The sequence below is a fragment of the Ranitomeya variabilis genome, chromosome 7 (assembly GCF_051348905.1).
Source record: "Ranitomeya variabilis isolate aRanVar5 chromosome 7, aRanVar5.hap1, whole genome shotgun sequence".
Taxonomy (NCBI): domain Eukaryota; kingdom Metazoa; phylum Chordata; class Amphibia; order Anura; family Dendrobatidae; genus Ranitomeya; species Ranitomeya variabilis.
The window spans coordinates 62,019,492-62,039,666 of NC_135238.1; the positions used below are offsets into that span (position 1 = coordinate 62,019,492).

General features: G+C 44.6%; 1 protein-coding gene across 1 annotated transcript; it reads right to left on the minus strand.

The window, feature by feature from the left end:
* Positions 1-439: 439 nt before the first annotated feature.
* On the minus strand, positions 440-17,979 carry RMI2 (RecQ mediated genome instability 2). Its single transcript, XM_077275187.1, has 2 exons — positions 17,583-17,979; positions 440-817 (listed from the first exon to the last, which is right to left on the minus strand). The coding sequence occupies exons 1-2, from the start codon at positions 17,962-17,964 to the stop codon at positions 663-665; spliced, it is 537 nt and encodes a 178-aa protein (XP_077131302.1). The 5' UTR covers positions 17,965-17,979; the 3' UTR covers positions 440-662.
* Between the last annotated feature and the right edge of the window lie 2,196 nt (positions 17,980-20,175).

Genomic DNA, 20,175 nt, shown 5'->3' on the forward strand with positions numbered 1-20,175 from the left:
CCTCTTCCTCAGGACCTCTTGTCATGAGGAACAGGTCCTGAGTGACTTCGAAACACGTTGACTTTGAAAACCTATTTAAAATAAAAGCTTTTAAAAGGAATATCTTCCATCTGACAGTCTTTATCAGAAGCGCACAGACACATCAAACCTGGATCCACTATTTTAAGGCTCATATTATATATTTAAATAAAAAAAAACAAAAAACGAGGAAGATATGTGGTACAATATACAGGAGAAAAAAATACACTTACCATATCGGTTTCTGGGGCTTCATCTTTTCAACCATCAACATTACAAACAGTACATTAAAGGGTTTTTTTTTCCTTTTTAAATAAATCCAAAGTGACAACCCAGGTCTCCTCTTCTCATTCCTTACAAGGATGCAGCAGTGGTGTCTTGTCACGAGCGTTCGGCAGGATCAGATCAGACAGTAACACTTGTTACATTGTGTTTATTTCATGGTTCACAAAAACATATATAAAAGGTGCAACAGTTATTTACAATAATTACATGTTGTCCACCACGCTGACAATAAATAAAACCACATTGTACCATCATTTCCCCCAAAATGGACAGAAGCCGATGTGTCCTACCATATTGGTCTGAAAAGTAAGACTTTCCCAGTAAATGTCCATGGCAGGAGCACTTGTGGATGGGATACACTAGCTGTACTTGATGTTCCTGTGTAGATCCTCCACTTCATATTTCCACATAGTACGGAGTACAGGATTGTCCGACAGATCACTGATCTTCACGGCACGAAGGATGGGCTCAGGGCTGCAGGACAGGACAGAGCCCATCACCATCACATACTTTCCTGTGAAAGAAGAGAAACCAACGTTTCATTCTGACCCAATAATTGACACCATACAGCTAATGTTCGGAGCCAGTTCTCCACTCTCAAGAGCCAACTTGACATGTTTATTTCTCCATCTTCCTGTGCATTGATGGACAGCGCTGACCTAGCCACAAAACCTCCAGACTGCGCAGCCCTGCCCACGGCATCTTAATCAGTTCACGCTGGGCAGCCCTTAGCAGGCACTTTCAGGTTTCAGCATACGTGGCTCCAAAAAAATTCTTGTTCGGATATTCAGATAATTTTTGCTTTTTTCCCCCACTATTTTATATGCTGTTTTTGCTGATATCAAGGGAAAATTAAAGAAAAATAACACTTTTTTTTTTAGTTAGAGGACAGCTAAAGACATTTTAAATTGTGTTCCCCTTTCCGAAGAAAATATATATATATATATAGCTTTTTTTATGGTGCGGGCATTGAAACAGATTCAGACTGGTAATGTCTTTTTATTTATGTTTGTTTATTTTACTTTTGCCATTTTTTTCATTCATTTTATACCTTGTGCCCTCATAGGTTCTTAAAAGACCTTTTCAACATAATATAATATTTTTATTACTGATTTCTGATTATTTTATATTGGATATATCCCACTTTTTTTTTTAAACATTTTTAATTTAGTTTTTAGACTTCAATCTTTAATGGCTTATACTATACACTGCGATACTTTAGTATTTCTGTGTACAGTGTAAATAATGGTCCAACCTGTAACCAAGTTTCATAGGAGTACCAAGGTTGCAGCCATGGCGGGGGCCTTGAGAAGGCCATGACTACCCACTGGCTCCCTGCAATTGCTGCCAAGGGGAGCCAAAGGTGCGCCATAGTAGCTGATAATTGTGGCAGCGACCAGAGTTAGCTCTAGTCACTGTCGTTACAGTAACCATTAAAAGGGTTGTCCGGTATAAATTGATAAGTCACACACAGTGACTGCAGACTTACCAATTTAGACCAAACAACCCCTTTAAGGGTTTAAAGAAGACCTGTCACTTGCCAAAAATAGGTATTTTTTAACATGCTGTAAATTAAATTTTTCTCCTGAATGTGGCATTATTTTTCTTTTGTTCCTGTGACTACCTTCCTCAGATATGGCCCCCGGCCCACCATATCGTCTTTTTATCCAAGTGTCGGCGACATTTTAAGGGGTTAAATGTAAACATTATTTCTCCTTCCTCTCAGTGGAAAGTACTTAATCAGGGGACTTGTATAAATAAGGCATCATGACGTACTCAGGATCAGGCTAGTTTTATGCAAACTACCATCTAGCCAGCAATAAAATATACACAATGTAAACCGCACGCTTTCCCAGAATTGTCTCCTGTTCCTATAATAGAGTGTAAAAAAAATGCAACATATGGAAGTTATGGTTTCCAGATAACTCTGCAAGGTCAACATATGGTTTATAGTGAAGAAACAGAAAGTGAAAACAAAGAGGCTACAAAAAAAAAAAAAAAAAAGAAGTTTTTATTGAGAAATCTGGAAGTAAAACATAATGCCGAGTCCCCCAGATGAAGGCAATGTCTGCAGCAGCTCTCCCTTCTCAACCATTTATACATACACAACCCTTATGCTATTAAAGGCGTGTTCACATGCAATATTTTTCCGGAGTAAAAAAGATGCACTTTAAAGTACCAGCAAAGTATGAGATTTCTGAATTCTCATGCTGCTTATTTTTTCTTGTGGACTTCAACCAAAGCGTTTTTTTATAATCTGCAGCATGTCAATTCATCGAGCATTTTTTTTTACCTATTAAAATGAATGGGTGGGAAAAAAAAGTGCTAGTAAAAGCTCATCAGAAACGCGTTGATTTGCGGCCTAGTTTTTCCTGCCAACAACCTGGTTTTTGGTACACAATTCTAAAGAGAAAGTCTAAATTTTCCCAGACTGTACTGGAATTTACACGGAACGGCCGACCCTGACCCTGCGCCCTCACCACGTGAATACATTGTAATGATCGCTAAGATTTCATAGTAAACAATGTTTCTGAAGTCACAGCAGATTACAATTATACTAAGGGAAAAATCAGATATTTTCTCCAGGTGCCATTACAGGGACTTTCCATCTGGTCTTGTGTTTTCAGTAATTCCGCTGCCTCCTTCCTTCCTTCTGCTAGTTTTTAAGAAAAACCTGAAGGAATCATCTACCAGCATTACGAGGGGATACTTGGGGCATCTTAGGTAGTATGTGGGACATTACATGGAGACTGATCATTGATGTTTAGGAGGGTCAGTAGAAATGCTGCTCCTCAGGCTGCAACCCCATATACACCCAAACCGATCATAATAAATACTTAAAGACCGGCTAAATTTAGGTAAAGTATGCTGACGTCAGAGTTACAGACTAATACAGAACATCAACTGTTGGCTACATACAGTCCTGGACAAAATTTTTGAGACCGACAAAAGTTTTTTGCTTTTTCACGTCTGCTGCTTCAGAATTTTTAGATCTTTTAGGCTATGTGCACACGTCAGAAATTTCCTGACAAAAACCGGACATTTCTGCAAGAAATCCGCATGCGTTTTTTGTGCGTTTTTCCCAATGCATAGAACAGCGGGAAAAACGCGGAGAATCCGCAAAATTAATGAACATGCTGCTTTTTTTACCGCGATGCGTTTTTTTTGCGGAAAAAAAATGCACCATGTGCACAAAACATGCAGAATGCATTCTAAATGACAGGATGCATAATGCATGCGTTTTTAATGAGTTTTATAGTGTTTTTATCGCGAAAAAAAAAGCGAAAAAACCTGAACGTGTGCACATACCCTCAAAGTCAGATGCTTTCATGATTACTGAAGTACATGTACTAAGTTTTTAAACTTTTATTGATATCCAGTTTATATAGGGACTCAATATTTGCAGTGTTGACCCTTATTTAATCAAGTCTTCTGCCTTTCGTACTGACAGCTGGAAATTAGCTTCTGGGCTCATACTCATCTGTGAGGAAAACGGACGAGTGCAAGCAGATTTTTTCATCTGACCACTGTTAATCTATAACTCACTGCACATCTGCATTTTTTTCTCAGCTAAAATCGGACTGCGATTGTCCTCATATCTCGGACGAGACTCGCCAATGCAAGTCAATGGGTGCGAGGGGAAAAAAAAAACCCACAGCACTCATACCATGCAAGTGCAGTCTGATTTTTACACATCCATGTGTTCTTGAAAACCTGTCATTTCAGCAGCCACATACAGTAAAATCACAACGTGACCCGACGACAAAAGAGAATAGATATATACACATAGGATAGTCATAAACATGTCAGTGACAGATATAATTAGTGCAGTGCTTGTGTAGCTTACTGAATAGTGATTTATTAAATACATCTCTGGAAAAAAACGGCATGGGATCCCCCCAAATTTTATTAACCAGCAGAAGGAAAGCCGACAGCTGGGGGCTAATGTTTAGAGCATGGGAAGGGGTTAATACACAGAGCATCCCAAGATATTATCAGCTCACAGCTGTATACTTAGCCATTCCTGGTTATTAAAATGAAAGTCCCCCCCAAAAAATGATGTAGGGTCCCACTGTAATAACCAGCAAAGGCTAGGCAGACAGCTGTGGGGTGATATTAATAGCCTAAGAGGGGGCTATGACCTTTCTGATGGCACCACGAGCATGAGAACTTGCTTGCGCTCGCAGTGATGTCAGAGAAGTGAAAGGAGTTAATTGGGAGGCACTGAGCTAGCACGTACAGCTCAGTGTCTCTGCTGGATAACAGACTGTATAGTCGCATCATGCAACAATGCAGCCCGCCATGTAGCAGAGCTAGACGCATCACGGGACAATTAGGCTATTATCCTCTCATCGGACAGGTGAGGAATATGGTTGTTTATTGTTTTCATTCTGTTACAGGATACATTTGCTTTAGTGCAGTGGGCGTTGCGATGAGTATACGTATTTTTGGTAAATTTAGCTTCATTAAATGAGTCTATGTAATCATTTCAAATAAAGGATTTTATTCTGGGTGTTAATTTACAATTTGACTATGAGGTTAGCAATAGGGGCGTCTTATAGACGCCTCTCCATTACTAACCTCTGGACTTCATGTCATCTGACAATAAAAAGGTGACATCAACCCCAATACTATTAACCCACTTGCAACCTCATAAGGCAAAGGGGAAGAGCGAGGTTAAGTGACAGAATTGGCACAATGTTAAAAGAAGAAAATGCAGCACTCACCATGTTGAATCTGGTTTTTCAAAGTCCTTTATTTCACCTTCAATCGCTTGAACGGGTCCAGGATTATACATGAACGGCCGTAGTCCATCTCTCCTCTCCCCGCATGCCTCCTTGACCTGCACATCCATTTCATGGTCGATGCCACTTAAGGTGAAATAAAGGACTTTGAAAAAACAGATTCAACGTGGTGAGTGACGCATTTTCTTCTTTGAATATTGATTCTACATGTGATTTATTCACCAATTGACTATTCTGCTGCATCTCAGAAACTAAGGGATCCTTCATCTGCAGGTGTGACACAGGTGTTCTAAGAACTTCTACTGGTGCTGTTCTACTTTTTACTCTAAGAATAGACAGAATTGGCACATCATATAGATGAAGCATTTCTGGAGTGGCTGTGTCGTGATGTTTTTAGTCGGGGAGGGTGCCAATAATCCAAGGCCCCTTCCTAGGATATTAATATCAACCCACAGCTGTCTGCCTAGCCTTTGCTGGTTAATTATAGGGGGACCATACGTCATTTTTTGGGGTCCCCTATTTTATTAACCAGGAAAGGCTAAGTATACAGTTGTGAGCCGATATTAATAGCCTAGGAAGCTCAATGGGTACTACCCCCTTCCCAGGTTATAAACATCTGGCCCCAGCTGTCTGTCCTCCCTCTGCTGGTTAATAAAATGTCGGGGGGAATCGCACGCCATTGTTTTTAGGAAAAAAAAATTTAGTAAAAAAACCATGCACATATTTATATTTTAAGAAAAAATAAAAATGTGTATGTATGTATGTATATATGTGTGTGTGTGTGTGTGTGTGTGTGTGTGTCTATCTATATGTGTGTGTGTGTGTGTGTGTGTGTGTGTGTGTGTGTGTGTGTGTGTGTGTGTGTCTCTATATATATATATATGTGTGTGTGTGTGTGTGTGTGTCTCTATATATATATATGTGTGTGTGTGTGTGTGTGTGTGTGTGTGTGTGTGTGTGTGTGTGTGTGTGTGTGTGTGTGTGTGTGTGTGTGTGTGTGTGTGTGTGTGTGTGTGTGTGTCTACAGTTAGGTCCATATATATTTGGACAGAGACAACATTTTTCTAATTTTGGTTATAGAAATTACCACAATGAATTTTAAACAAAACAATTCAGATGTAGTTGAAGTTCAGACTTTCAGCTTTCATTTGAGGGTATCCACATTAAATTTGGATGAAGGGTTTAGGAGTTTCAGCTCCTTAACCTGTGCCACCCTGTTTTTAAAGGGACCAAAAGTAATTGGACAAATGACTCCAAGGCTATTTCATGGACAGGTGTGGGCAATCCCTTCGTTATGTCATTCTCAATTAAGCAGATAAAAGGCCTGGAGTTGATTTGAGGTGTGGTGCTTGCATTTGGAAGGTTTTGCTGTGAAGTAAACATGCGGTCAAAGGAGCTCTCCCTGCAGGTGAAACAAGCCATCCTTAAGCTGCGAAAACAGAAAAAACCCATCCGAGAAATTGCTACAATATTAGGAGTGGCAAAATCTACAGTTTGGTACATCCTGATAAAGAAAGAAAGCACTGGTGAACTCATCAATGCAAAAAGACCTGGGCGCCCACGGAAGACAACAGTGGTGGATGATCGCAGAATAATCTCCATGGTGAAGAGAAACCCCTTCACAACAGCCAACCAAGTGACCAACACTCTCCAGGAGGTCGGCATATCAATATCCAAATCTACTATAAAGAGAAGACTGCATGAAAGTAAATACAGAGGGTTCACTGCACGGTGCAGCCACTCATAAGCATCAAGAATAAAAAGGCTAGACTGGACTTTGCTAAAAAACATCTAAAAAAGCCAGCACAGTTCTGGAAGAACATTCTATGGACAGATGTAACCAAGATCAACCTCTACCAGAATGATGGAAAGAGAAAAGTATGGGGAAGGTGTGGTACAGCTCATGATCCAAAGCATACCACATCATCTGTAAAACACGGCGGAGGCAGTGTGATGGCTTGGGCATGCATGGCTGCCAGTGGCACTGGGTCACTAGTGATTATTGATGATGTGACACAGGACAGAAGCAGCCGAATGAATTCTGAGGTATTCAGAGCCATACTGTGTGCTCAGATCCAGCCAAATGCAGCCAAACTGATTGGTCGTCATTTCATACTACAGATGGACAATGACCCAAAACGTAAAGCCAAAGCAACCCAGGAGTTTATTAAATCAAAGAGGTGGAATATTCTTGAATGGCCAAGTCAGTCACCTGATCTCAACCCAATTGAGCATGCATTTCACTTGTTAAAGACTAAACTTCAGACAGAAAGGCCCTCAAACAAACAGCAACTGAAAACCACCGCAGTGAAGGCCTGGCAGAGCATAAAAAATGAGGAAACACAGCGCCTGGTGATGTCCATGAGTTCAAGACTTCAGGCAGTCATTGCCAACAAAGGGTTTTCAACCAAGTACTAAAAATGAACATTTTAGTTAAAATTATTGAATCTGTCCAATTACTTTTGGTCCCTTTAAAAACAGGGTGGCACATGTTAAGGAGCTGAAACTCCTAAACCCTTCATCCAATTTTAATGTGGATACCCTCAAATGAAAGCAGAAAGTCTGAACTTCAACTGCATCTGAATTGTTTTGTTTAAAATTCATTGTGGTAATGTCTATAACCAAAATGAGAAAAATGTTGTCTCTGTCCAAATATATATGGACCTAACTGTATATATATATATATATGTGTGTGTCAATGTGTGTGTGTGTGTGTGTGTGTGTGTGTGTGTCTGTCTATATATGTGTGTCTGTCTATATATGTGTGTGTGTGTCTATATATGTGTGTGTGTGTCTATATATGTGTGTGTGTGTCTATATATGTGTGTGTGTGTCTATATATGTGTGTGTGTACTATATATGTGTGTGTGTGTGTGTCTATATATGTGTGTGTGTGTCTATATATGTGTGTGTGTGTGTGTCTATATATGTGTGTGTGTGTCTATATATGTGTGTGTGTCTATATATGTGTGTGTGTGTCTATATATGTGTGTGTGTGTCTATATATGTGTGTGTGTGTCTATATGTGTGTGTGTGTCTATATATGTGTGTGTGTGTCTATATATGTGTGTGTGTGTCTATATATGTGTGTGTGTGTCTATATATGTGTGTGTGTGTCTATATATGTGTGTGTGTGTCTATATATGTGTGTGTGTGTCTATATATGTGTGTGTGTGTCTATATGTGTGTGTGTGTCTATGTGTGTGTGTGTCTATATATGTGTGTGTGTGTGTCTATATATGTGTGTGTATATATGTGTGTGTGTATATATGTGTGTGTGTGTGTCTGTGTGTGTGTGTGTGTCTATATGTGTGTGTGTGTGTGTCTATATGTGTGTGTGTGTGTGTCTATATGTGTGTGTGTGTCTATATGTGTGTGTGTCTATATATGTGTGTGTGTGTGTCTATATGTGTGTGTGTGTGTGTGTCTATATGTGTGTGTGTGTGTGTCTATATATGTGTGTGTGTGTCTATATATGTGTGTGTATATATGTGTGTGTGTGTCTATATATGTGTGTGTATATATGTGTGTGTGTGTGTGTATATATGTGTGTATCTATATATATATGTGTGTGTGTGTGTGTGTGTGTGTGTATATATGTGTGTATCTATATATATATGTGTGTGTGTGTGTGTGTGTGTGTGTGTGTATCTATATGTGTGTGTGTGTGTGTGTGTGTGTGTGTGTGTGTGTGTGTGTGTATCTATATATGTGTGTGTGTGTGTGTGTGTGTGTGTGTGTGTGTGTGTGTGTGTGTGTGTGTGTGTGTGTGTATTTTTTTTTTTTTTTAACTATGTCTATATGACCATGAGTTGCTCTATGTAAAAACTCATGTTAGAATCGCATTGCATTTGCATAGAAGTCAGATGCTAGGTGTTAAAAATCAGATTGTACTCGCATGACACTTTTCTGGACCGAAGTTTGACTTTTTTTGTTTGTTTTTATTCTGTCTATTCCATGCTTGGAGTTCATCACAATTTGTGTTGTTTGTCCACCCTGTTTTTGAGGATTGACCACATGACCTCAATGCGATTGAGATCTGGCGAGTTTCCAGAACTTGAACCTAAACTTTCAATGTTTTGCTTGCAGAGCTACTTAGTTATCACTCATCTTGTGACATGGTCTCCATCATACTGGAAAAAGCATTGCTTATCCCCAAATAGCACCAGGTCACATGTCAAAATAAAAGTCAACACTGTAAGGGTGGTCAACACTGTAAGGGTATGTGCACACGTTCAGGATTTTTCGCGTTTTTTTTGGCTATAAAAACGCATACATATGCATCCTACCATTTAGAATGCATTCCGCTATTTTTGTGCACATGATGCGTTTTTTTTCAGCGAAAAAAACGCATCGCAGTAAAAAAAAGAAGCATGTTCATTAATTTTGTGCATTTTTCCTGCTATTTAATGCATTGGTAAAGCTCCGGAAAAAAACGCAGAAAAAACACAGAAAAAACGCATGCGGATTTCTGGCAAAAATTTCTGCAAGAAATCCTGAACGTGTGCACATACCCTAAATATTGAGTGTTTACATAACACAACGTGATGTATTTGTCAATGAATGTGTAAAATCCTATAAACTGCTGATAACTGTACTTCTGTAAACATAGAAACATCTGAGTAACAGATCTAAAAAACACGGAATCAGACATTGTGAAAAAGAAAACGTGTGCCAGTCTTAAAGCTTTTGGCCACGACTGTACAATAATACCGTGGCACATGTCTGCGGTGGAGCGCACGATACTGTGCTGTAGGGATATATACCAATGTCTCAGGCATCGTTCACATGATTGATTTTGTTGTACGTGTGAAGTCAGCGTTTTGACTGACGGCAGTAAAACATTTCATTTTATGGGGTTACTCACGTCAGGAATTTGAATTTTGGGACGAACCCAGTATACACACAAAATAATAATAATAATAATAATAATTAAAAAAAAAAAAAAAAAAAAAAAGTACATCACTGTGCCGTCTGGTTCTTTGCAGAGGCTTGGGAAAACCTTCAGGACTTTTTTTTGTGCGTACAATAAAAATGGACTCAGATGGAACAGATCCACTTATTTTAATCCTGCTGCTCCCATCTATTGAATTATTGGTATTTTGTTTTTAATAAATCCCCTGCACGGCTTCAGGGCTTTTTATTTAGTGATAATTTTTATGCTCTTTTTATCCAAAGGGATTATCTGTGGGGTGTCTATAGGCTACTCTGCATTATTCTGAGATCTAACGTTTCTCCTTGTGGACAGTGACCTATCGGCTTTGGCATGCCAAGGTAAGGAGGCTTATTTGCCATGCAATGCTCCTCTGGGAAATGTAATATGCACATTGTCTCTTCAGAGAGGAAGAGGACTTGATCTCTTTAGCGCCACCTGTTGGAAGCAGCAATCTACAAGCTATTAGCGACCATTTGTATGAATGCGGCTTCCAACAGGTGGCACTATAGAGTTCATGTTCTCTTCCTCTCTGAAGAGGCAATGTGCATATTACATTTCCCAGAGGATCATTGCACCACAAATAAGCCTCCTTACCTTGGCATGCCAGAGCCGATATATCACTCTCCACAAGGAGAAACGTTACCTATTAGATCCCAGTCCAGAGCCTCTCACCTAGCCAAATCAGTTCTCATGCTGTGCACTGCCGAGGGCCAATAGTCCACAACACCATGTCTGCACATTGAGATTCTGATTTGGCTTTTATCCCAAGTCATATTGCAAGACTCGTTAAAGGGTCGATAGTGACTTGTAGGACCGCTACTTCCAACAGGTGGCGCTATAGAGGTCAAGTCCTCTTCCCACCTGAAGCAATACTGCATTATTCTGTGATTCCCGCCGCCTTGATAAAGATAAAGATTTGCACTAAATAAAAAGTTCCATATCTATGGAAGTGGATAGATTAAAATACACATATACCGGATTTTTCGGACTATAAGACGCACTTTACCCCCCAAAAAAAATTTGGGAGGAAAAAAGGGGGGGGGGGGGGGGGGTGCGTCTTATAGTGTGAACGCAGGCTTACCGGGGGTTGCGGCAGAAGTGCGGCGGTGGGTGGTGCGGAGTGCACCTGAGCAGGGTCCCTTCTTCAGGATGCCGGCGGCAGAAATGTGGCGGCGCTGCGGCCCAGTGTCCACAGTGAGCAGAGTGCATCACCGGTTTCCCTGCGGCCATCTTCCTGAAGCCGTGGGCTGCCGAAGGCTTCAGGAAAATGGCCGCCGAGATCTCAATCTGCGCACTCACAGCCTCAGGCGGCCAATTTCCTGAAGCCTCTGGCGGCCCACGGCTTCAGGATGGCCACAGGGAAACCGATGATGCACTCTGCTCACCATGGACACCAGGCCGCGGCACCACCACATTTCAGCCACCGGTATCCTGAAGAAGGGACCCTGCTCAGGTGCACTCCGCACCATCACCACACCTCTGCCGTCATCCTGAGGATGCAACCCTGCTCCAGCTCTGCCTCACTGCCGACACCAGACCCGCAGCATTGCCCAACTTCTGCCGCCACCGGCTTCTTGAGGAAGGGACTCTGCCTTCTGTGACCCCGCTGTACCACCGCCAGCTCTCAGGTAAGATATCTTAAATTCAGACAATAAAACGGACCCCCACCTTATAAAAGTCTTTTTTCTGCTTTTTTCCACCCCAATATTTGGGGTGCGTCTATAGTCCGAAAAATACGGTATTAAAAAAAACAAACAAACAGATCAGTCAGGGTAGCAGTGGGTATAAGGTAGGAGCAAAACCTGGAGACTGTTCACCTGGCGTCAAACCCTTTTAGGCTTCATTCACACATCAGAGTTTCTATCCCAACGCCAAGAGAACAACTTCTAGAGAAAACCTATACCTGCGATTAACCTCTGTCCTGTGCTTTGGAAACAATCCTGGTTTTCGCATAAAAATACTGATGCGTGAATAGAGCCTTAAAGGGATTGTCCGGCCTTAGGTTATAAGTCTGCAGTCACTAAGTGACCCTCTCTGACGCTTCTCCAGTGCTGGCAGTGACGGGGTGTAACTGCCAGTATGTGATCTGCATACACATGTGGCACATGCCGACTAGCTGGGCACAGACTCGCTCCATGCAAGTGTATTGAGCTAGGCCGGACAAGACTAGTCCGAATGTGGCCGGAAGTCTGCAAATCGCCACCCGAAAATCCATCACAGCGTGCAATATGTCACATACATAGTGTGATCGCAGACTTGTAGCCTAAGGCCAAACAACCCTTTTAAGCGTTAACTATTAAAGGGGTTGCTGACTACTAGAACAACCCCTTATCAATCTGAATGTTTGCCCCCGTTAAAATAAAAACACCTATACTCACCTCCCGTGCAGGCGTCGTTCCAGCACTCGCGTGCGGTTCTCATGTCACATGAGCCCTGCGCCTAATCAGTGCTGGCGTCACTGTCCCCCGCTTTTGGACCCTGCGGCTGGCCCTATAAAGATGCTTTCTTGCCCCACGATAGTGATGCCCCCACTTTAGGACAGTGGTGGGCGAATACTGCTAGCCACATGTAACCAGTGCACGGCGGACAGCAGAGCGCCACTCGCTGTATAGTGGCCACTCCTGGGTACTGCGGCTCAGCTCCTATTCATCTGCATGGGAGCTGAGGGGCAGCAATAGTCAGAGCTCATATACATAGACGTTAGAGGAGCTCCCAGAGGACCTGCACAATACAGCCCGGGCACACGGTGCTCCCGCACCCCTCAGCACCATACAGTCCGGGCACACGGTGCTCCCGCACCCCTCAGCACCATACAGCCCGGGCACACGGTGCTCCCGCACCCCTCAGCACCATACAGCCCGGACACACGGCGCTCCCGCACCCCTCAGCACCATACACATACCTCCCAACCGTCCCGATTTCAGCGGGACAGTCCCGCTTTGGCACCGGGGTCCCGCTGTCCCGCTTCGGGCATTTAAAATCCCGAATTTGCGGCCGCCGGTGAAGCCCCGCCCACTTCCGGGACGTAGAGACGATTAGGACTAGTCCCGCACTCCGGGCGGGGTCAGTGACGTAAGCGGCCGGCATGATCACACTCTGCAGCCTTTGTTTAGTAAATCTGGGCCAGGAGATCGGGGAAGGAGGGACCAGCTGCGTGCGCGGCGCCGACTCCAGCCTGGTGTCTCCCCCACCACGCACCGCAACGCGCATGCGCGGGAATCTGTGGTACCCGATGCTGAGGCGCAGAGTCTGGTCCTTGTGTCACTCGGAGGCGGCAGCGGCGTGTGAGGGGGAGGGAGGCGGTCATCATTACCGGCACACACCGGCATGCATTGTGTATGGCGGATAAGGGGCGGCAGGGAGAAGCCTGCAAACCAGATAGTGCAGTGTGTCCATGCACCTCTCCATCCACAGGTCTGTAACACCTCTAACAGTGCCAGCCAGCCCCCTCCTAGTGCCAACCTGGCTGTGGGTGTGTGTGTGTGATGGCTGGGTGTGTGTGTGTGATGGCTGGGTGTGTGTGTGTGATGGCTGCGTGTGTGTGATGGCTGGGTGTGTGTGTGTGATGGCTGCGTGTGTGTGTGATGGCTGCGTGTGTGTGTGTGTGTATGTGATGGCTGCGTGTGTGTGTGTGATGACTGCGTGTGTGTGTGTGATGACTGCGTGTGTGTGTGATGGCTGTGTGTGTGTGTGTGTGAAGGCTGCGTATGTGATGCATTTGTGTCAAAGCTGCATGTGTTTGTGAGCTGCGTTTGTGATGCTGCGTGTGTATGTGTGATACTGTGTGTGTGATGCTGCATGTGTGTGAGCTGCGTGCGTGTGTGAGCTGTGTGTGTGCTGCGTGTGTGTGGGCCGTGTGTGTGAGCTGTGTGCGTGTGCATGTGTGTGAGCGTGTGTGTGTGAGCTGCGTGCCTGTATGTCATTATACAGTATGGAGAACTGTGGCCATTATACAGTATGGAGCATCATGTGCGGTCATTATACAGTATGCAGCATCATGTGCGGTCATTATACAGTATGAAGCATCATGTGCACCCAGCATACAGTATGGAGCATCATGTGTGGTCATCATACAGTATGGAGCATCATGTGCGGTCATTATACAGTATGCAGCATCATGTGCGGTCATTATACAGTATGAAGCATCATGTGCACCCAGCATACAGTATGGAGCATCATGTGTGGTCATCATACAGTATGGAGCATCATGTGCGGTCATTATACAGTATGGAGCGTCATGTGCGGCCATTATACGGTATGGAGCATCATGTGGGGCCATTATACGGTATGCATGCCGTCATTATACAGTATGGAGCGTCATGTGTGTTCATTATACAGTATGGAGCGTCATGTGTGGCCATTATACAGTATGGAGCATCATGTGCGGTCATTATACAGTATGGAGCATCATGTGCGGCCATTATACAGTATGGAGCATCATGTGCGGTCATTATACAGTATGGAGCGTCATGTGTGGCCATTATACAGTATGGGGCATCATGTGCAGTCATTATACAATATGGAGCATCATGTGCAGCCAGTATACAGTATGCAGCATCATGTGCGGTCAATATACAATACGGAGCATCATGTGCGGTCATTATACAGTATGGAGCATCATGTGTGGCCATTATACAGTATGGAGCGTCATGTGTGGCCATTATACAGTATGGGGCATCATGTGTGGTCATTATACGGTCTGGAGCATCATGTGCAGTCATTATACAGTATGGAGCATCATGTGCGGCCATTATACGGTATGGGGCATCATGTGCGGTCATTATACAGTATGGAGCATCATGTGCGGTCATTATACAGTATGGAGCATCATGTGCGGTCATTATACAGTATGGAGCATCATGTGCGGTCATTATACAGTATGGAGCATCATGTGTGGCCATTATACAGTATGGAGCGTCATGTGTGGCCATTATACAGTATGGAGCGTCATGTGTGGCCATTATACAGTATGGAGCATCATGTGTGGCCATTATACAGTATGGAGCATCATGTGCGGTCATTATACAGTATGGAGCATCATGTGCGGTCATTATACAGTATGGAGCATCATGTGCGGTCATTATACAGTATGGAGCATCATGTGCGGTCATTATACAGTATGGAGCATCATGTGTGGTCATCATACAGTATGGAGCGTCATGTGCGGTCATTATACAGTATGGAGCACTGTGTGGCCATATTTTTTTGTTTATAACTATTGTATATGAAACAGTGTGATCAGCAGTGCTAAATGGGTATGAAAATGAGGAGAACAAAGGGGGAGTTTTTAAACAAATTTAAAAGCAAACTTTATTGACCATATACATGAATAAAAACACACAAGCCACTGTCAGTATGTGGCAGTGCTATAAGCATGCAGAGTGCAAATAAAAAGGACACCGGACATGCAAGTCCACCAACCAAGCGTTGTAGTATAAATAACCAAATTGAGTATATAGTTAAGATACAGGCAGTATGTATATAATATTAGACCATATACCCTAATGACATTAATCCCCTAAGGGTTGATCCCTTTATATAGCCACCAAAAGTATATACACAGGTTGCTAGCATGTGCCAAATGTGATGCAATTGGCTAATGGTTATAGCTGCATGGAGTTGAGATCTCCCTGGGGAGGGAACCAGGAAAAACCTGGCACCCCTTTAAATGCCAAACATATAAGGGATGTAGGGTACAGCATACTTCACCTGTGGGTTGAGAGGACAGATTGCACAAACCCCGACGCGCGTTTCGCCGCTCTTCGCCGTGCTTTCTCAAGGGGAGTGTGTTCCATTGCCTATACCGCGTTTAAATAACATGTCCCAGAACGCTAATCAGGTCATATGGCCGTCACAGCTGTGTGTGAGTGGCGCGTGCTCGCACCGCCGCGCCGGGTCCGCCCACCCCCGCCCGGACCTATCCAGCGTCCGGGCCAGACGGGCACCAGTTGGTCCCGTCTGAGCCGAACGCCGGAAGTCGCCGGAGGGAGGAGAGCGGAGCCGCGAGGCCGGAGCGCGCACGCGCACCACAGCCGGAACCAAAGATGCGTGCCACAGCGAGGGGGGAAAAAGAGTGAGAATGAACACATAGAGAACCAAGGCGCAGCCGTGTCATATGACGTGAACTCTATCTAGACGCTGCACTTCGATCAAGATAAGGGGCGGTACTGGAGCTATACAAAACCTGAAATGTGCTTGGGCCCCGCCTATTGATTCAAAAGAGGGGCATAACCAGATGCCGACCCTATAAAAACCTAAATACAATGCTCTATAGAGCACAAACCATCCATTAAGGCTCCAGACAGATATGTATATTAGCATAGACACCTTAAATACCGACTATTACCACTATTATGAAGACATATCAGCATATATATCAAATATCCATATAGTCCCAAATGGGGGTGTTAAAATCATATGACGTCTTCGCATATCTGTCGTGGAGCCGGTTATCTTGAACTGGTGCCCGTCTGGCCCGGACGCTGGATAGGTCCGGGCGGGGGTGGGCGGACCCGGCGCGGCGGTGCGAGCACGCGCCACTCACACACAGCTGTGACGGCCATATGACCTGATTAGCGTTCTGGGACATGTTATTTAAACGCGGTATAGGCAATGGAACACACTCCCCTTGAGAAAGCACGGCGAAGAGCGGCGAAACGCGCGTCGGGGTTTGTGCAATCTGTCCTCTCAACCCACAGGTGAAGTATGCTGTACCCTACATCCCTTATATGTTTGGCATTTAAAGGGGTGCCAGGTTTTTCCTGGTTCCCTCCCCAGGGAGATCTCAACTCCATGCAGCTATAACCATTAGCCAATTGCATCACATTTGGCACATGCTAGCAACCTGTGTATATACTTTTGGTGGCTATATAAAGGGATCAACCCTTAGGGGATTAATGTCATTAGGGTATATGGTCTAATATTATATACATACTGCCTGTATCTTAACTATATACTCAATTTGGTTATTTATACTACAACGCTTGGTTGGTGGACTTGCATGTCCGGTGTCCTTTTTATTTGCACTCTGCATGCTTATAGCACTGCCACATACTGACAGTGGCTTGTGTGTTTTTATTCATGTATATGGTCAATAAAGTTTGCTTTTAAATTTGTTTAAAAACTCCCCCTTTGTTCTCCTCATTTTCATATTAGCTGCTTCTGGGAGTAAATATTGTTTGTGACTGATGGTAGTCACGAAATATGAATCTGGAAAGTTTGATATTCAGTGCTAAATGGGTGTAGTTGGGACGTGGATATGGGTGTGACTAATTATGAATGGGTGTGGTCAGAGGCGTGGCCTAAAATTTGCCGCAGCGCGCTTCGCGCGCCGCTAACTTTGTCCCTCTTTCCCATCTTCAAAAGTTGGGAGGTATGCATACAGCCCGGGCACACGGAGCTCCCGCACCCCTCAGCCCCGTACAGCCCGGGCACACGGAGCTCCCGCACCCCTCAGCACCATACAGCCCGGGCACACGGCGCTCCCGCACCCCTCAGCACCATACAGCCCGGACACACGGTGCTCCCGCACCCCTCAGCACCATACAGCCCGGGCACACGGTGCTCCCGCACCCTCCAGCGCTCGGCGGCCGGCATACCTGGCTCCAGGCACGGCTTCCCCTTGGGCACCTTATCTGCCGCACACACAGTGAAGGTGTGGCTGTCGTCGGTCAGGCGCAGTGTGGTCCCCCGCTCCGGCCGCACCTGGATCACACTGCCCTGCATCCACACCACGCTGACCTCCAGCTCCCCGCCGCCGGGAGACTGCTCCAGCCAGAAGGATGGCCCCGGCCGCTTCTTACACTGCGTCAGCCGGGCCGCCAGCATCTTCACCGGGGGCGAGCTGAACTGTGCTCCCGCCGCCTGCACCACACTCACATCCGCCGCCATGTGTCTCCCAAGCCCCGCGCGGCTGTACTGCAGGACGCCCGGCCGCCAGAGCGAGCACCGCGCAATAGTCAGTGTCTCCTGCGCCGCCATCTTGGTGTAGCCCAGGGCCCAGCACTCTATGCTCTGTGCTGGTGACATTTAGTGTTTTCTATATTTCATTTATACTGTTTATTATATATTTATGTACATTTCAATTATCTGTCATTGTTTTGAAAACTTATGGCCCTGTCAGGGATGGCTCTTATGCACGACTGACTCTTCCAACAACCTAAGAGAGCTCTTTACAGGGGAATCTGTAGGTCGCTGCAAAATGAGAACAGCTTGTATGAAGGGAGATGTTTATATAAAAGATGAAGGCATTAGCACAATTCTACCTATCAATTATACATGATATTATGAAGCATGTTATTCTCTCCCAGCTGCCCATTGTGCACAGTACCTCCTCGGCCGTGTCCTGTACCCGCACTACACACCATTGACTACTGAGGGAGAGAATCGGGAACAAACCCGTCCATGGCTGTAGACATCCCCACACCACCGACTGATGAGGTTTTATAAGATGGCAGCACGGTGGCTCAGTGGTTAGCACAGCAGCCTTGCAGCGCTGGAGTCCTGGGTTCAAGCCACACTAGGACAACATCTGCAAAGAGTTTGTATGTTCTCTCTGTGTTTGCGTGGGTTTCCTCTGGGTTCTCCGGTTTCTTCCCACATTCCAAAGACATACTGATAGGGAATATAGATTGTGAGCCCCAACGGGGACAGCGACGGTAATGTGTGCAAACTGGTAAAGTGCTGTGGAATATGTTAGCGCTGTATAAAGATTATTATTAGATGTGTACTGGATATATCTACTCCATGACCAGGGTTGTACTGGCCCACCCGATTCTCCGGTGGGCCCAGGCACTGACACCTGCTGGCATACTGCATTATATTCTATAAGGGAGGCTACATTATATTCTTTGAGGGGGGCTACATTATAGTCTATGAGGGAGCTACATTATATTCTATGAGGGGGGCTACCCCAACCCCTGCTACATAATTAAGACGTGTACTACCTTATATTATACCCTGATATTAGCCTGTTATATCGCACAATTGATGGTCCTGTATTTATTTCTATGTAGCTACATAGTGCGCTCCAAGAATGATTTTCTCTGGTTGGTCCAAGGTGCTCCACTCCGACGCTGACTCCATCTATAAATCAGGACTAGGAAAAAGGGAGAGTGTCCCTACAGAAAGTCACCACATGAACAGTTCAAATTCTCCACTATTGAAGACCTCCGGAGGTCCAGCCCTTAAAAAGGGTCTCTGTCAGCACAGAATGACTGTTCACACCACGTACAGGTGCTCGGTGCTTCATGGCGGGGCCAACATATAATTACACCTTCCCAACTGCTTGTTTTCCCTCTATCTCCACCTTCCCCCTTATTTGATTGAGACCACTGGCTTCATAGCGCCAGAGAAGAGAGGAGATAAATGAGGAAACCAAGCAGGTGAGAAGATGCACTACTTGGACAACTTCTTCTCATACCCCTCATTTGGATCCAATAACATAATAAGGCCACATTCACACGGTCAGTATTTGGTCAGTATTTGACCTCAGTATTTATAAGCCAAAGCCAGGAGTGGGTGATAAATCCAGAAGTCGTGACGTGTTTCTATTATACTTTTCCTCTGATTGTTCCACTCCTGGTTTTGAGTTACAAATACTGAGGTAAAATACTAAACGTGTGAATATGGCTTAAGGCCTATACTCACCTCCCGTGCCGGTGCTCACACTTCCACTCTGTCCTAGCTAGGCCTCACACCGTATTTCTATGCAGCTGTCACACTTGGCTCAGGAGAGCCGCCAGCCACTCTGTGCTGTGCATTCCGCTCTCGGTTCCATTTATACGGCCGTCTGACTGCGCCCTTATTCAGTGGCTGCTCAGTGTCATGGGCCACCAGTGTTATATGCCAGTCACTAAGGCAGCCACCTCTCCAATGACGTAGCCTGAAGCAGCACACCTTTACAGTGTACATGCCCATCCCTCACTTGACAAAGGTAATCTCAGGTTGCATGGGAGCTTTGGAAGCATTCTGATTTGTATATGGAGCAAGGTTGGATGCTTTGTATCAGAGATGCTCTACAGACCGGGGACTTTTGTTCTCGACGCCAGTTCCCAGTAAAATCATTGATTTCTCTTTTTTTCTTGGCAAAGGTTTAATGTCACAAAATAATTGTTCAAGGTTTATGGCAAAGCGTCAGCTAAGCGGCAACATGAAAAAGTTGACATTTAGAAAGAACTAGGTGTTTTCCAT